Below are 12,855 nucleotides of genomic sequence, written 5' to 3' on the forward strand. Positions count from 1 at the left end.
TTCCACACGACACTAGCACTTTTCACACCCTTACTTTTTTTTGTATCAAACGAAAAGCAAAAAAAATACAAAGAACTCCGTCTACATTGCTTTGGTCTCCGGCAGCAACTAAACCCGATTCCTGACCTACGCAATGTCATGCCCATCACGCCATATTCCCTTTCCCTCTCCCAAAAGTGGGTCAATGGACGAATCCAAGGCCATCCTAGCCATACCCAGAGCGAACCGGGCTAGTTTAAATAGCTAGATAGCCAAGGGTATGAGCAGCAGGGGGCGCCACTAAAACCATCGCTTTATCATCCTAACCTATCGATAGAGTCCATCCCACTATCGACTCCAACTGCAACATATGAGATCTGGGGAATCACATAATTAGTCATTTTTGTTGCTGGTAACTCCATTTGCCAAATATTGTTTCACAAACAGTGACCCGTAGATTTTTCAAAACTCGGAATTATTGATTAATTCGACATAACTATATGGATATTTTCGGTGTAAGTCAGCGCCGATATTAGCGTGCACTCGCTTACTTCAATCGAAAAATATATTAATATACTTCAAATAAGCATCAACTTTTAAACGAGAAAATTGTTTCAGCTAGTCCAGATGGTGGAATAACGTTCCTCCCTACAGGTTTATGTGCGATATTTAGCCGATGTCTGTTCCGCATAGGGATGTCAAAAATATATCAAAATATCAAAATATAGAAAAAAAATATATATTTATATCGTGATATATTTTTAGCCAAATATCAAAATATCGATAGTTTATTTTTCGATATTGTTTGATACTTGTATATCTTTCTCTCATGAACATAAGCATGCCTTACACCGACTGGGACAGTGATCCGGTCACCGGATTCCGGTGGAATTCTGGTACTCCCAGAAAGACAATTTACCAAATCTTTCGAGTGTTGCACTAAGCTACCTAATTACCCCGGTAGCTCGACAAACGAGTCCGCTAGCGTAAAAACTTTAATCTCTCCAGTGTGACCAAAATTTCGAGAGCTCATCAGATTTAAGCGTGCTACGGTCGTACTCTCAATCAGCTGGGTTTGTTGACAAGCAGTTAAAATTCATTTATCGTAGTTGCGGGAAAGAGCCTTTAAAATATATTATCAACAACCTTGGCAAGACAAGTCTGGCGCTGTACAAAGAAATTTAAAAACAATACAATTTGAATTTAACAGTTTTTTTTTTTAATTTACTGATAATTATTTGCTAATTTAAATTTCATAGCTGCACTTTTATTGTGGTTTTTCCTACATTTTTGACCTAAAAACATTTTGCTCTGACAAGAGGCACCCCAAATAGTATTAATGTTATTTTGTCCTCACATGTAAACTCTTGCAATCGGCTTTTGCGGGTTTTTTTATTTTTTCCGTCCATTTTTTTAAAATGTTCAGTGAGAATCGCACGCCAAAAGATTAAATTTTTTAATCTTTCCGCTAGGGTACACCCAAAGTTCATTTCAGGTGGTTGGCAACGCAAAGTAATTTTCTGGTATTTTTTCGTCGATCTGAGTACCAAAGTGAAAAAAAACCTGACGAAAAGTGAACTCCAGCTGTTTGCATCTCACTCTCTCTCGTGACTGGCGTACAGTTTTCGTCGATCTGAGTACTAGGCTTAAGGAATAAAAAATGTAATCTTCTGGCGTGTGCTTCTCACTGAACATTTTTAAAAATTGAGGAAAAAAATAAAAAAACCAGTAGAAGTCGATTGCAGGAGTTTACTTGTGAGGATTACGATCTGTGGAGTCCCACCCAGAATTGTGGGATTTGTCAAATAAAAGAGCGTGGGAGTAAATAGCCTGGGAAATGGATCATGATAGTAAGTCATAATTGTACATTATTAAATATTTGTTAATGTGATATAAATATTTATGTTTAGATAATAGTTGCATCTATTGCCACAATACACATACAATATACATACAATACTCTCGAAATTTAGGTCACACTGGAAAGATTAAAGTTTTTCCGCTAGCGAACTCGTTTGTCGATCTGAGTACTAGGCTTAACTCTCAAATTTTTTACACTGCAAGCCACTTTTCGCCATGTAAACTAACATAGATTTTTTGGCATGGCAAAACCCCTTGAACCATTAATCAAAAATAAAGTGGATATTACTCTGTATCGTAGATAATGCTATGTGGGAATAGTGTTTAATTACAAAAATTGGAATTATTGCCTTATGTAACTCTGTGGGAATTGGGTATATTTTGGTGGCTAACCACTGAATGTCCCAAACCTTAGATATGTATCATTAATCGAAAAAGGCGTCGTCGCTTTATCGTAAACGAGACTCAATAAATTTTTTGAAAATAAGTGAAGTTTTTATTGATAAGATGGGCACGTTAACCGATTTCGGCCAGATAGCTTTGAAATGGGACCCCAAAAATTTGGAGATTCGTACAATGTCAGTTGAAAAGACTTTAGAGCCTCTTGTACTACAAGTTACAACTCTTGTAAATACTAAGGGTCCGAGCAAAAAGAAAAAAGGTAAATTCAAATTAAATATATATTTGTGTACATTTAAATAAATCGACGAGATAAGTATTCTTATTAATGTTACATACATTAATAAAAACATTACATTAACATTAAAATTATTTATTATGTATGTAAGTACATAAAATATGTAGATATGTACATATGTATGCATGTTCATTTGTATCAGCTTAAATGATTCTTTTTTGCTGTACACTTTGGGTCTTATAATGTGATTCTGAACCTAAGTATACACATTATGGCAGACTAAAGTCAACATACGACCCCTTGTTTTAATATAAAGGGTTGAAGTTTATACAGAAAAAGTATGATGAAGTCTTATTTTAAATTTAATTAATAAACAAAAACCTAAATTTCTTATTTATTAAACACCTACTTTCAAAGTTATAAAAAAACGAAAAAAGAAATTGGTAAAAGTTAACACACGTTTTGTTGGTTAGCTGATTCTGCTATTCTTTCAGCTAAGATCTAAAGGTAAAGTACCTTTTAGATCCAGTTTATTAATTTGTTATATTTGGGCTCTTCCGAAAATAGCACCTTTTTAGTTTTTTTGCTAGTTCCAAACAAAGTGCAAGGCTTATCTCGCTTATGAGAGGCTTCTTGCGAAGAGCCTTCCATCATTGTATTTTGCGGGGGTGCCCAACCATTTTTGCTTACTTTATTGCGGATAAAGGAAATATTCCTACTATAAAGTTTCTTTAGGCGGCCAGTGCGCGGCCATACTCTCTTACCGTCCCTTAACAACTTAGCTATTTCGCCAAACTTTTCTTATCCGTTTACAAGAATTTTATTTCGAAGAGAAATGTTTCCAATTGTAGCGATGATGGAATACAATGACATCAAAGCCAAGCACCAAGTAAATCATAAAACTAAACCTTTACCTTTAGGTCTTAATTAAAACGAGTACGGAAGCTAACTTCGGCAAGCCAAAGTTTTAATACCCTTGCAGACTTTGCCGAAATTGCTAAAAATGAAAAAGTAGCGAAAGGAATAAGGTATATTGTTCCTATGGGAGCTATAGGATATAGGCGTCCAATCGTCACGCGTTTTCACCCTAATCAAGGTATGCATAAAAAAATACGATTTGAAAAGATTCATATCAATAGCTTATATACTGCGCGAAATATCCTAAAAATCATTAAATTTTAACCGATTTTACCCTATTGTTCCTATTGGAGCTATAGAATATAGACGTCCGATCGTCACGTGCTTTTACCCTGATCAAGGTATCTATAAAAAAATAAGATTTGGAAAGATTTATGTTAATAGCTTTTACACTGCGCGAAATATCTTCCATTCTTGCAAGTTATATCCGATTGTTCCTATGGGAGCTATAAGATATGGACATCCGATCGGGGCGGTTTTCAAACTTGATCTGCGTACACATATTTTAGGACGACTGTGAAAGTTTCAGATCGCTAGCTATTAAAATGAGCTCGCAAACGGTATTGAAACAGACGGACAGACGGACATGGCTATATCGAATCCTCTATTCATCCTGATCAAGAATATATATACTTTATGGGGTCGGAAAAGACTCCTTCACTGCGTTACAAACTTCTGACCAAAATTATAGTATGAACTGAACGATTGGAAATGCCAAAACTTACAGAATATTCTGCAAGGGTATATCAACTTTGGCTCCGCCCGAAGTTAGCTTTCCTTTCTTGTTTAATATATAAAATGGTAAAAACATCTGAGCTGAGCACCAAAATAAGATCAGAAATTCTGACCAAATACAACTTGGGTGTTTCCGTACAAAACATCGCTAAGGAATAAAATTTCTCTTGTCAGACCATTTATTATCAAATCAATAAATAAAAAAAATGTAATGATGTGATCAATGTTTGCCATAAAGCCTAGTATTCAGATCGAGGATTCAGAAAATGAGTTCTCTAGCGTACTGCATTTTCTAGAGTTTATCAGAATAAAGCGTGCTACGGTCAGCGGGGTTTGTTGACAAGCAGTTAAAATTCAAAAATGGTAGTTGCAAAGAAATTAAAAAACAATACAATTTAAATTTACCAGTTGTTTTTTTTAATTTCCTGATAATTATTTACTAATTTAAAGTTCAATAAAGTTTTTTATTGTGTTTTTTCGTACATTTTTGACCTAAAAAACACTTTGCTCGGACAAGAGGCACCCCAAAAGATTAACACCCTCACAAGAAAACTCCTGCAATCGACTTTTACGGGTTTTTTGATTTTTTCCGTCCATTTTTTAAAGTGTTCAGTGAGAAGCGCACGCCAAAAGATTACATTTTTTATTCTTTTCGCTAAAAAAGCCTGACGAAAAGTGTACACCAGCTGTTTGCCTCTCGGTCTCTCTCATGACTAGGCTTAAAGGCAGAAATCGAAAGACGGGAGCTGAGGTAGGTCGTCTTACGGTCCGTGCTTTTAAGAAGGACCCTCTAAAAACACCAAAGGCGGTGTGGAATGAGACTGAATCTACTTTCATAAGTGAAAGAACAATACGCAGGCGTTTGATTGAAGCAAATACATATAAACATATATTGCAAGGCCAATACCCTTTATCACTCCAAAATATAAACTAAAGCGTTTGGAGTTTGCAAAAAGGTACATTACCAAGCCCACTTCATTTTGGCGTAATGTCCTGTGGACGGATGAGAGTTGTTTTGAATTCCATGGGTCTCAAAAGAATGTTTTTGTAAGAATTAACAATAATTATCGTAAAAAAAATTGCTCCTGTGTGTCAAAGAGTAAGCCATGGGATGGAAGCGTTATGTTCTGGGGTTTAGTTTCCTATAATGGTGTGGGAGACATGGTTCCTATCGACGGTTCCATGAACCAGAACCTATATTTAAATACATTAAATAATTATGCGTTTCCATCCGGCGACAGATTAATAAGAAAGGAGTTTATTTTCCAACTGGACAACGCTCCTTGCCATACGGCCAAAATGATTACTTGGTTTTTAAGAGATGTTGGTGTGGAAACCCCCGATTGGCCACCACAAAGTCCTGACTTAAACATTATTAAAAATGTGTGGTCGGTAATACAGCGAAATAGAAGCACTGATCTGACCAGGACAAAAGCAGAAACCATTACTGAGGTCACAATGAACTGGAAAGATATTCCTTTAAAATACCTTCAAACTGTCACGAACCGCTACACTCATTGATATAAACCAGACTAGATGTTGCCTTGAGATACCAGCGCACGCGAAAAATATATCCGGCTCTGGCTCTTCGGCTATGGGTGTGGTGGTCTTGTTGATACCTCGGAATGCCTTTCCCTAATAATATATAGATACTCGCGTGCATCACCAAACTGAAACCGGGTTAGAGAAACACACACATTAGATCATCACTTTATGTTCCCTACTTTTTCCATTTCGACTGACTTCTTCTTTTCGCCTCCTTGGATGTTGTGGAGGTCCTGGTCTTGCCCACCCTACCAATGGTCGCTCACATCCTCAGCGCTTCACAGCCTGAGCGACCCCTTCATCAAGTGCTACCCTACATCACAAGACAACGCTGGCTGCGGCTACTTTTTCAACTTAGCAAAACATTATAAAATTTTATTAAAAGCTAGGAATATAAACCATTACTTAAATTAAACCGTAAAAAGACATGCATAAAATAAATAAATAAATATAAACAATAAATATATATATACAGTCATGGAAAAAATAATAGAAACGAAAAATTTTTTTTCGTATTTTTCAAACTTTTCTTCAGTCAATTTTTTTTTTTTTAAGTTTAATAATTTTGAGTGATAGTCGATACAATTATGTGTCAAAATATACCAAAACAAAAATTTTCAAAAAACGTTATGAACTAAAAAAAAATTTTTTTAAATTTTTAGGCCTGGAAAAAATAATAGAAACGACTGAGTTAATTCTATGGAAAACAGTTTTGAAGCTTCAAAGCCTATTAGTTTAGATAGTATCTTTAATATATAGTTGTGCCACCGCAATTTTTAGTGACTTTGGTTCACCGGTGTCCTATTGAATCCACCAAATTGGCACAAATTGATGGTTCAATGGAGTACCACTCGGAATTCACTTTCTTCCACAAATCTTCCCTAGTTTTGGACTTAAACCCACCAATCCTCTTCTTTTTTATCCCCCAAAGGTGCTCTACAGGATTTAAGTCTGGGGACTGCGATTACGGCGATTTATCACAATAATAAGCGCGCAACATCGGTGAGTTTCGACAGGCGGCTTGTTAGAAAATCAAATAAAAATCCCTTTCTCTCGTCGAAACATCTCAAAAATGATTTGAATGCACCGGTTACAAGTCGAACCATAAGAAATAGGCTGATTGAAGCAGATCTAAAAGCCCATTCACACCGAAAGGTACCATACCTCAGCAAGAAAAAATATCGACAAACGTGTACATTTCGCGAAGGTGCATTTATTGCGTTCCAATTGGAAAAATATGTTGTGATCGGACGAAACCAAGATGAATTTGTTTGGATCTGATGGGGAACCACATGTAAGGCGCCCTAAAAATACTGCCCACGACCCAAAGTACTCTATTAAAACCGTTAAACATGGTGGTGCAAAACTCATGTTGTGGGGATACTTCTCCCAGTCGGGTTTCGGTCCAATAAATTGGATAAAGGAAAAAATGTGTGCCACCCACAACGTAGACTTACTCGACAGCATTATGCTACCTTATGCTGAAGAGGAAATGCCAATTGAATGGAAGTTTCAGCAGGATAATGACCCGAACCATTCTTCAAAGCTGGCCAAGAAATCGTTTGTGGACAACAAAGTTCCCTTTGGGGGGATAATAAAGAAGAGGATTGGTGGGTTTAAGTCCAAAACTAGGGAAGATTTGTGGAAGAAAGTGAATTCAGAGTGGTACTCCATTGAACCATCAATTTGTGCCAATTTGGTGGATTCAATGGGACACCGGTGAACCAAAGTCACTAAAAATTGCGGTGGCACAACTATATATTAAAGATACTATCTAAACTAATAGGCTTTGAAGATTCAAAACTGTTTTCCATAGAATTAACTCAGTCGTTTCTATTATTTTTTCCAGGCCTAAAAATTAAAAAAAATATTTTTAGTTCATAACGTTTTTTGAAAATTTTTGTTTTGGTATATTTTGACACATAATTGTATCGACTATCACTCAAAATTATTGAACTTAAAAAAAAAAAATTGACTGAATAAAAGTTTGAAAAATACGAAAAAAATTGTCGTTTCTATAATTTTGTATGTTAAAATGTGACAAATAATGGGTGCATAAGACAATTTAAAAAAAATTGCTGGTTGATAAAAACAATGGTTAGCTGAGGAATGGGGATTATATCATTCGAGAGTTGCTTTGAAAATCTTAAGGCAGGCTTGCACCTTGTTGGCGCCCAAAACCTGATTTTTTTCTGGAATTTATTTCTTGGAAAGTATGGTAGGTATGGGAATAAAATTTTAGCCAGTTGTAGGGTACAGTTTATTGAAGCTACACAATTTTTTTGAGTGCTATCCAAGCGAAGCGGGGAGGGGGAGTACCCAACAATGGCGGCATGTCCGTGAAAAACTTGTCGTCATGGCGGATTTTTTGGAATTTTAAGAAATAATCTGAAACGCAAAAAACGAATATATTCTTAATCTGTACACTTGTTCGCATGGCTTGAACTAGGATAATTAAAAAAACATGAAAAAGGCAAAAATTATGAGCTTTTGAAAAAAAACGGTTTTTTCCTCATTTTTTAGTTATTTATTATTTTTTTAAATAAACAATTTTTAATATTTTCAAAAGATCCTAGTTCCAGACATGCACATACTTCTGAGGAACATGTATAAAAAATTTCATGACGATTGCTCAATTTTTGCGACTTGTACGACTTCCGCCAACTCGAAAAACATGGTTTCGAGAAAAACGCGTTTGAAAATTTGCACTATAATGGCAACAATGTATGTCCGGTCCACCAAACGGCCGATAGCTTCCGTAATTCAAGAGATTTAATGGAGTAAAATTGAAACATGTATCTATCCGAAACTGCAAAAAAAAAAAAAATGATTTTTTTGACCTCACAAGGTGCAAGCCTGCCTTAATTTTTTTATTTTTTCCTTTTTGTTTTCTATTCAATTTTGACATTAACTTTATTTTTACCATGTAAACGGTAGGATGCATCACGTTATTCATAACCAGCTTTTAGTTCAATCTGAATTCAATATAATTTACCTTATTTTTTTTTCTCTGAGTATAGCAATTTTTGTTTTTATTTCTCCATATTCGTTTTATTTTTTAGGTTTAAATTCAAGATTTTGATTTTTGGACTTTTCTTATGGGATTTTATATAGTTTTTCTTTTTAAAAACCCACCACACTTATGTCCATCCACCGACGAAAGCGCTTTACTCGTTGACGATGGTTAAATAAGGTTAATTAAGGGAACAGAGACATATATTTTTAAAACCAGGATAAATTAGAAAAGCTATTATGTACAGCCCGTGAGCATCTTCTGATGGCTTCAGCACTGCACTATCTGGGATATAACTAGGAATTAATCCCCAAACCACACTTTCACCGAACAAAATAAAATTAACCTTTCTTCTTCTCTCCTTTTGACGAACGAACACTTATTGCATAACCTAAACCGATTTTAACCCTAAACTTTCCGGTTGACTTTTTAACTCCCGGAGAAATACTTTCAAATACTTATTTCGCCTCGATTAACCGGCTCGACGGTCGCCGGGCCTAGCTCACTTTCTTGGCTTTATAAATTTGAGGCTGACGCACCGGTTAGCGAGGACAATTAAAGTTAGAATTATAAATGCCCTTACTTGTGCGCTGCTGCTATGAGTTGCAACGCTGGCGTGGAGGTTGCTCTCTGGTTATTCTTCTTTATTCTTCTTTGTGGCCTTCGAACATCATCCAACGGTTACCCTTTTGATGCGTCTCAAAGCCAAATCGCTTTACTCCTTCCCTTTGGCACTAAAGTGAGTTCACTCGCGTGTACTTTTCGACCTTTGATTGATCACTGCTAACTTATGACTTCACTCTGCTCCTGCCAAAACGGAAAGAACGAGCACGCCGCCAGGTCGAATTCAGGGTGAATGTGGAAACAGTTGACACTTGCCACTGTTGCTCTCTCGCGGCTATCCTACCGATATCTCTTATTCTCCCCTTAACTCTAGTGGCAACGCAGTACCCTCTCTTACAACGACCAACAGATGGCGCTAGAAAAGTATCTTTTTCCGAGCAAGCGCTACAAAACCTTGGTCGATTCCGTTCCAAATCGCCTCCAAAAGATAATAGACACCAAGGGAGGGTATATTTTTTATTAATTTGCAGTTTAAAATAAATTTCTAATACATTATATTTAAACGAGGACGGAAGCTAACTTCGGCAAGCCGAAGTTTTAATACCCTTTCAGACTTTGCCGAAATTGCTAAAAGTGAAAAATTAGCGAAAGGAATAAGGTATACATAAGTAAACTAGATTTGCATCGTTTCAAGTCAATTGCTTTTATACTGCAAAAATGTCATATACAAATAGAAAAACAGGGATACTTTCGCAGCCTTTAACAATTTTTCCTATCTCCTTTAAGATATAGACTACCGAGCGGCAACCGCTTTTACCCTAATCAAGATATGCGTAAATAAATAAGAATTGGAAAAATTTATGTTAGTAGCTTACACACTGCGCGAAATATTCTGATAATCGTCAAATTTGGACCGATTTCACCCTATTGTTCCTATGGGAGCTATATGATATAGATGTCCGATCGGCACGCGCTTTCACCTTGATCAATGTATGCATAAAAAAAATACGATTTGGAAAGATTCATGTCAATAGCTTGTATACTGCGCGAAATATCCTAAAAATCATTCAATTTTAACCGATTTTACCCTTTTGTTCCTATGGGAGCTGTAGGATATAGACGTCCGATCGTCACGCGTTTTTACCCTGATCAAGGTACGCATAAAAAAATTAAATTTGGAAAGATTTATGTCAATAGCTTTTACACTGCGCGAAATATCTTCCAATCTTGCAAGTTATATCCGATTGTTCCTATGGGAGCTATGGGATATAGACATCCGATCAGGGCGGTTTTCAAATTTGATCTGCGTACACTTGTTTTAGGACTTTTAGCTTTTAAACTGAGCTCGGAAACGGTATTGAAACAGACGGACAGACGGACAGACGGACGGACGGACAGACGGACATGGCTATATCGACTCCCCTATTGATCCTGATCAAGAATATATATACTTTATAGGGTCGGAAACGTCTCCTTCACTGCGTTACAAACTTCTGACCAAAATTATAATACCCTCTGCAAGGGTATAATAAAAGGAAAAAAAAATGTCAAGTTACTTACGCCACCCATGACATTACGTTGTTTTTAGTTTTAATGAAATAAAAAACCTAAATGAATGTTAAAATGAAAAATTGTTATAACATATACATATATAAATTAATACGTTGTAACTAAATGGATTATGTATATTCCATTTATTTTTATTTTTTATACCCTTGCAGAGGGTATTATAATTTTGGTCAAAAGTGTGCAACGCAGTGAAGGAGACATCTCCGACCATATAAAGTATATATATTCTTGATCAGGATCACCTCCTGAGTTGATATAGCCATGTCCGTCTGTCTGTTTCTACGCAAACTAGTCTCTCAGTTTTAAAGCTATCGAGTTGAAACTTTGCACACACCCTTCTTTCCTTTGCACGCAGTATATATGTCGGAACGGCCGGGATCGGCCGACTATATCCTATAGCTGCCATATAACTGATTGATCGGAAATGCCATAACTTTGGTGTTTGTAAAGTTAGGAAGTTGGAATTTTCTATGGGTCTTATATTTGGCCAATCAATCCGACCTACCAAATTTCATAGGGATCGGCCGACTATATCCTATAGCTGCCATATAACTGAACGATTGGAAATGCCTTAACTTTGGTGTTTTTAAAGTTAGGAAGTTTGGATTTTTTATGAGTATTAAGAATGCATAATATGAATTATTTTGGAGAATATAATTTACAGAGTATTCTGCAAGGGTATATCAACTTCGGCTCCGCCCGAAGTTAGCTTTCCTTTCTTGTTTTTCTTTAAAATAAATACAGATTGAAAAAGAAACTGTGGCATCGCCATGACAAAATATATATGCCGACCAGTGTTTTTTTGTTAATACACAGGTTTACAAGTTAATATTAAGTAATTGAGCAACTTCGGGTTTTGAGTTGTACTGAAACAAAAGAATTCTTTCCGCCTGTAGGGACAATCCAATACTGTTTATCACATTTTAATCGACGAATTATCGCCGACAAATGCATGTGCTATGAATTAATTAGTGGAAAATCCATTGATTTGTCATCAGAAAATAATCAGCCAATTTTATTAGCAGTTTATCTTGTTGCGATCAGTAGATAATCTTCTAATTTGCTCAATATTTTCATTTATTTCATTATATGATAAAATAATATAAAATCTCAGTAAAAAAAATCACAAAATCGAAATTAACACCTAAAATACTTTTATCATATCTAATTTAAAACAGTGTTGACAAGTTCACAGGTGTCATTATTTTATGATCCCGTTAAATAGTTTGCATATAACATCCATGCTCGAAACACAATCGGCTCACTTGGAATTTCTGTGCGAAGCGTCTGGCTAAAATACACTTCGTAGGTGTCAAGCTAATGTTTCGGCTCTATCTTGGTCGCTGCGTACCCAATTATCCGATGAGTTTATATAGGAGTGACTCATTATATCGGAGAGCTTCAATTTGGATGAGCTCTCCGCAAAGGATGCTTTGTACTGGTCGGTGAAATTCTCAGATTCTGAAATTCTCAATGTACCGGCGCTGGCAAGCTCTTTTATGCTTTTTTTATGCTTCAGGATTTTGGTCAGTCTGCGGGTGGCTTCGTTAAAAAAGTAGCTTCGAATGCGGCGATCTACTGGATTGCCAAGCGCGTCGTAGGCGTCGTTTTTCCGGAACAAGTTGTTGGTTGCTACGCACAATTGTCTTTTCCAGTGTTCAGATTTTGGCTGTTACCACGAGTACAGATTCCAAGGCATCAGCACAACAGTCGATGGCATTCTCGATGTTGAGCTGTGGGGTTAGCAAATAATTTGTTGCAAATCTCTGGTGAAAGTGGTTTTTAATGCGTTCCCTGATTAAAACTCCGGTCCCGCCGTGGGTCTTACCATCCGGATGAACTGTGCAATACGAAGTGGAAGTTGTATTTACTTGGGAAATGCGTTTCTGTGGAATTGAGTTATTTCATGTTTGTGCCATGAAAAGCCATTGGCATACCACCCGGATATTCGAAGGCAAGACATCGATTGTTTAGATTGTTGGGATGCGAGCATATTTATTGGATTGTTTTATTTTTGCATAAGGTTTTGCATTGA

At 36.3% G+C, this 12,855-nt stretch overlaps 1 protein-coding gene across 1 annotated transcript in view; it reads left to right on the forward strand.

Annotated features, from left to right (window-relative positions):
* Positions 1-2,253: 2,253 nt before the first annotated feature.
* Positions 2,254-12,855, forward strand: part of LOC108047685 (catenin alpha) — a 103,048-nt gene continuing 92,446 nt past the window's right edge. The window contains exon 1 of the mRNA XM_044459278.1: positions 2,254-2,500. Coding sequence (XP_044315213.1) covers positions 2,347-2,500 — 154 coding nt within the window. The 5' untranslated portion in view covers positions 2,254-2,346. The remainder of the gene's footprint in view (positions 2,501-12,855) is intronic.

This window comes from Drosophila rhopaloa, unplaced genomic scaffold (genome assembly GCF_018152115.1).
Source record: "Drosophila rhopaloa isolate 14029-0021.01 unplaced genomic scaffold, ASM1815211v1 contig_189, whole genome shotgun sequence".
Classification (NCBI taxonomy): domain Eukaryota; kingdom Metazoa; phylum Arthropoda; class Insecta; order Diptera; family Drosophilidae; genus Drosophila; species Drosophila rhopaloa.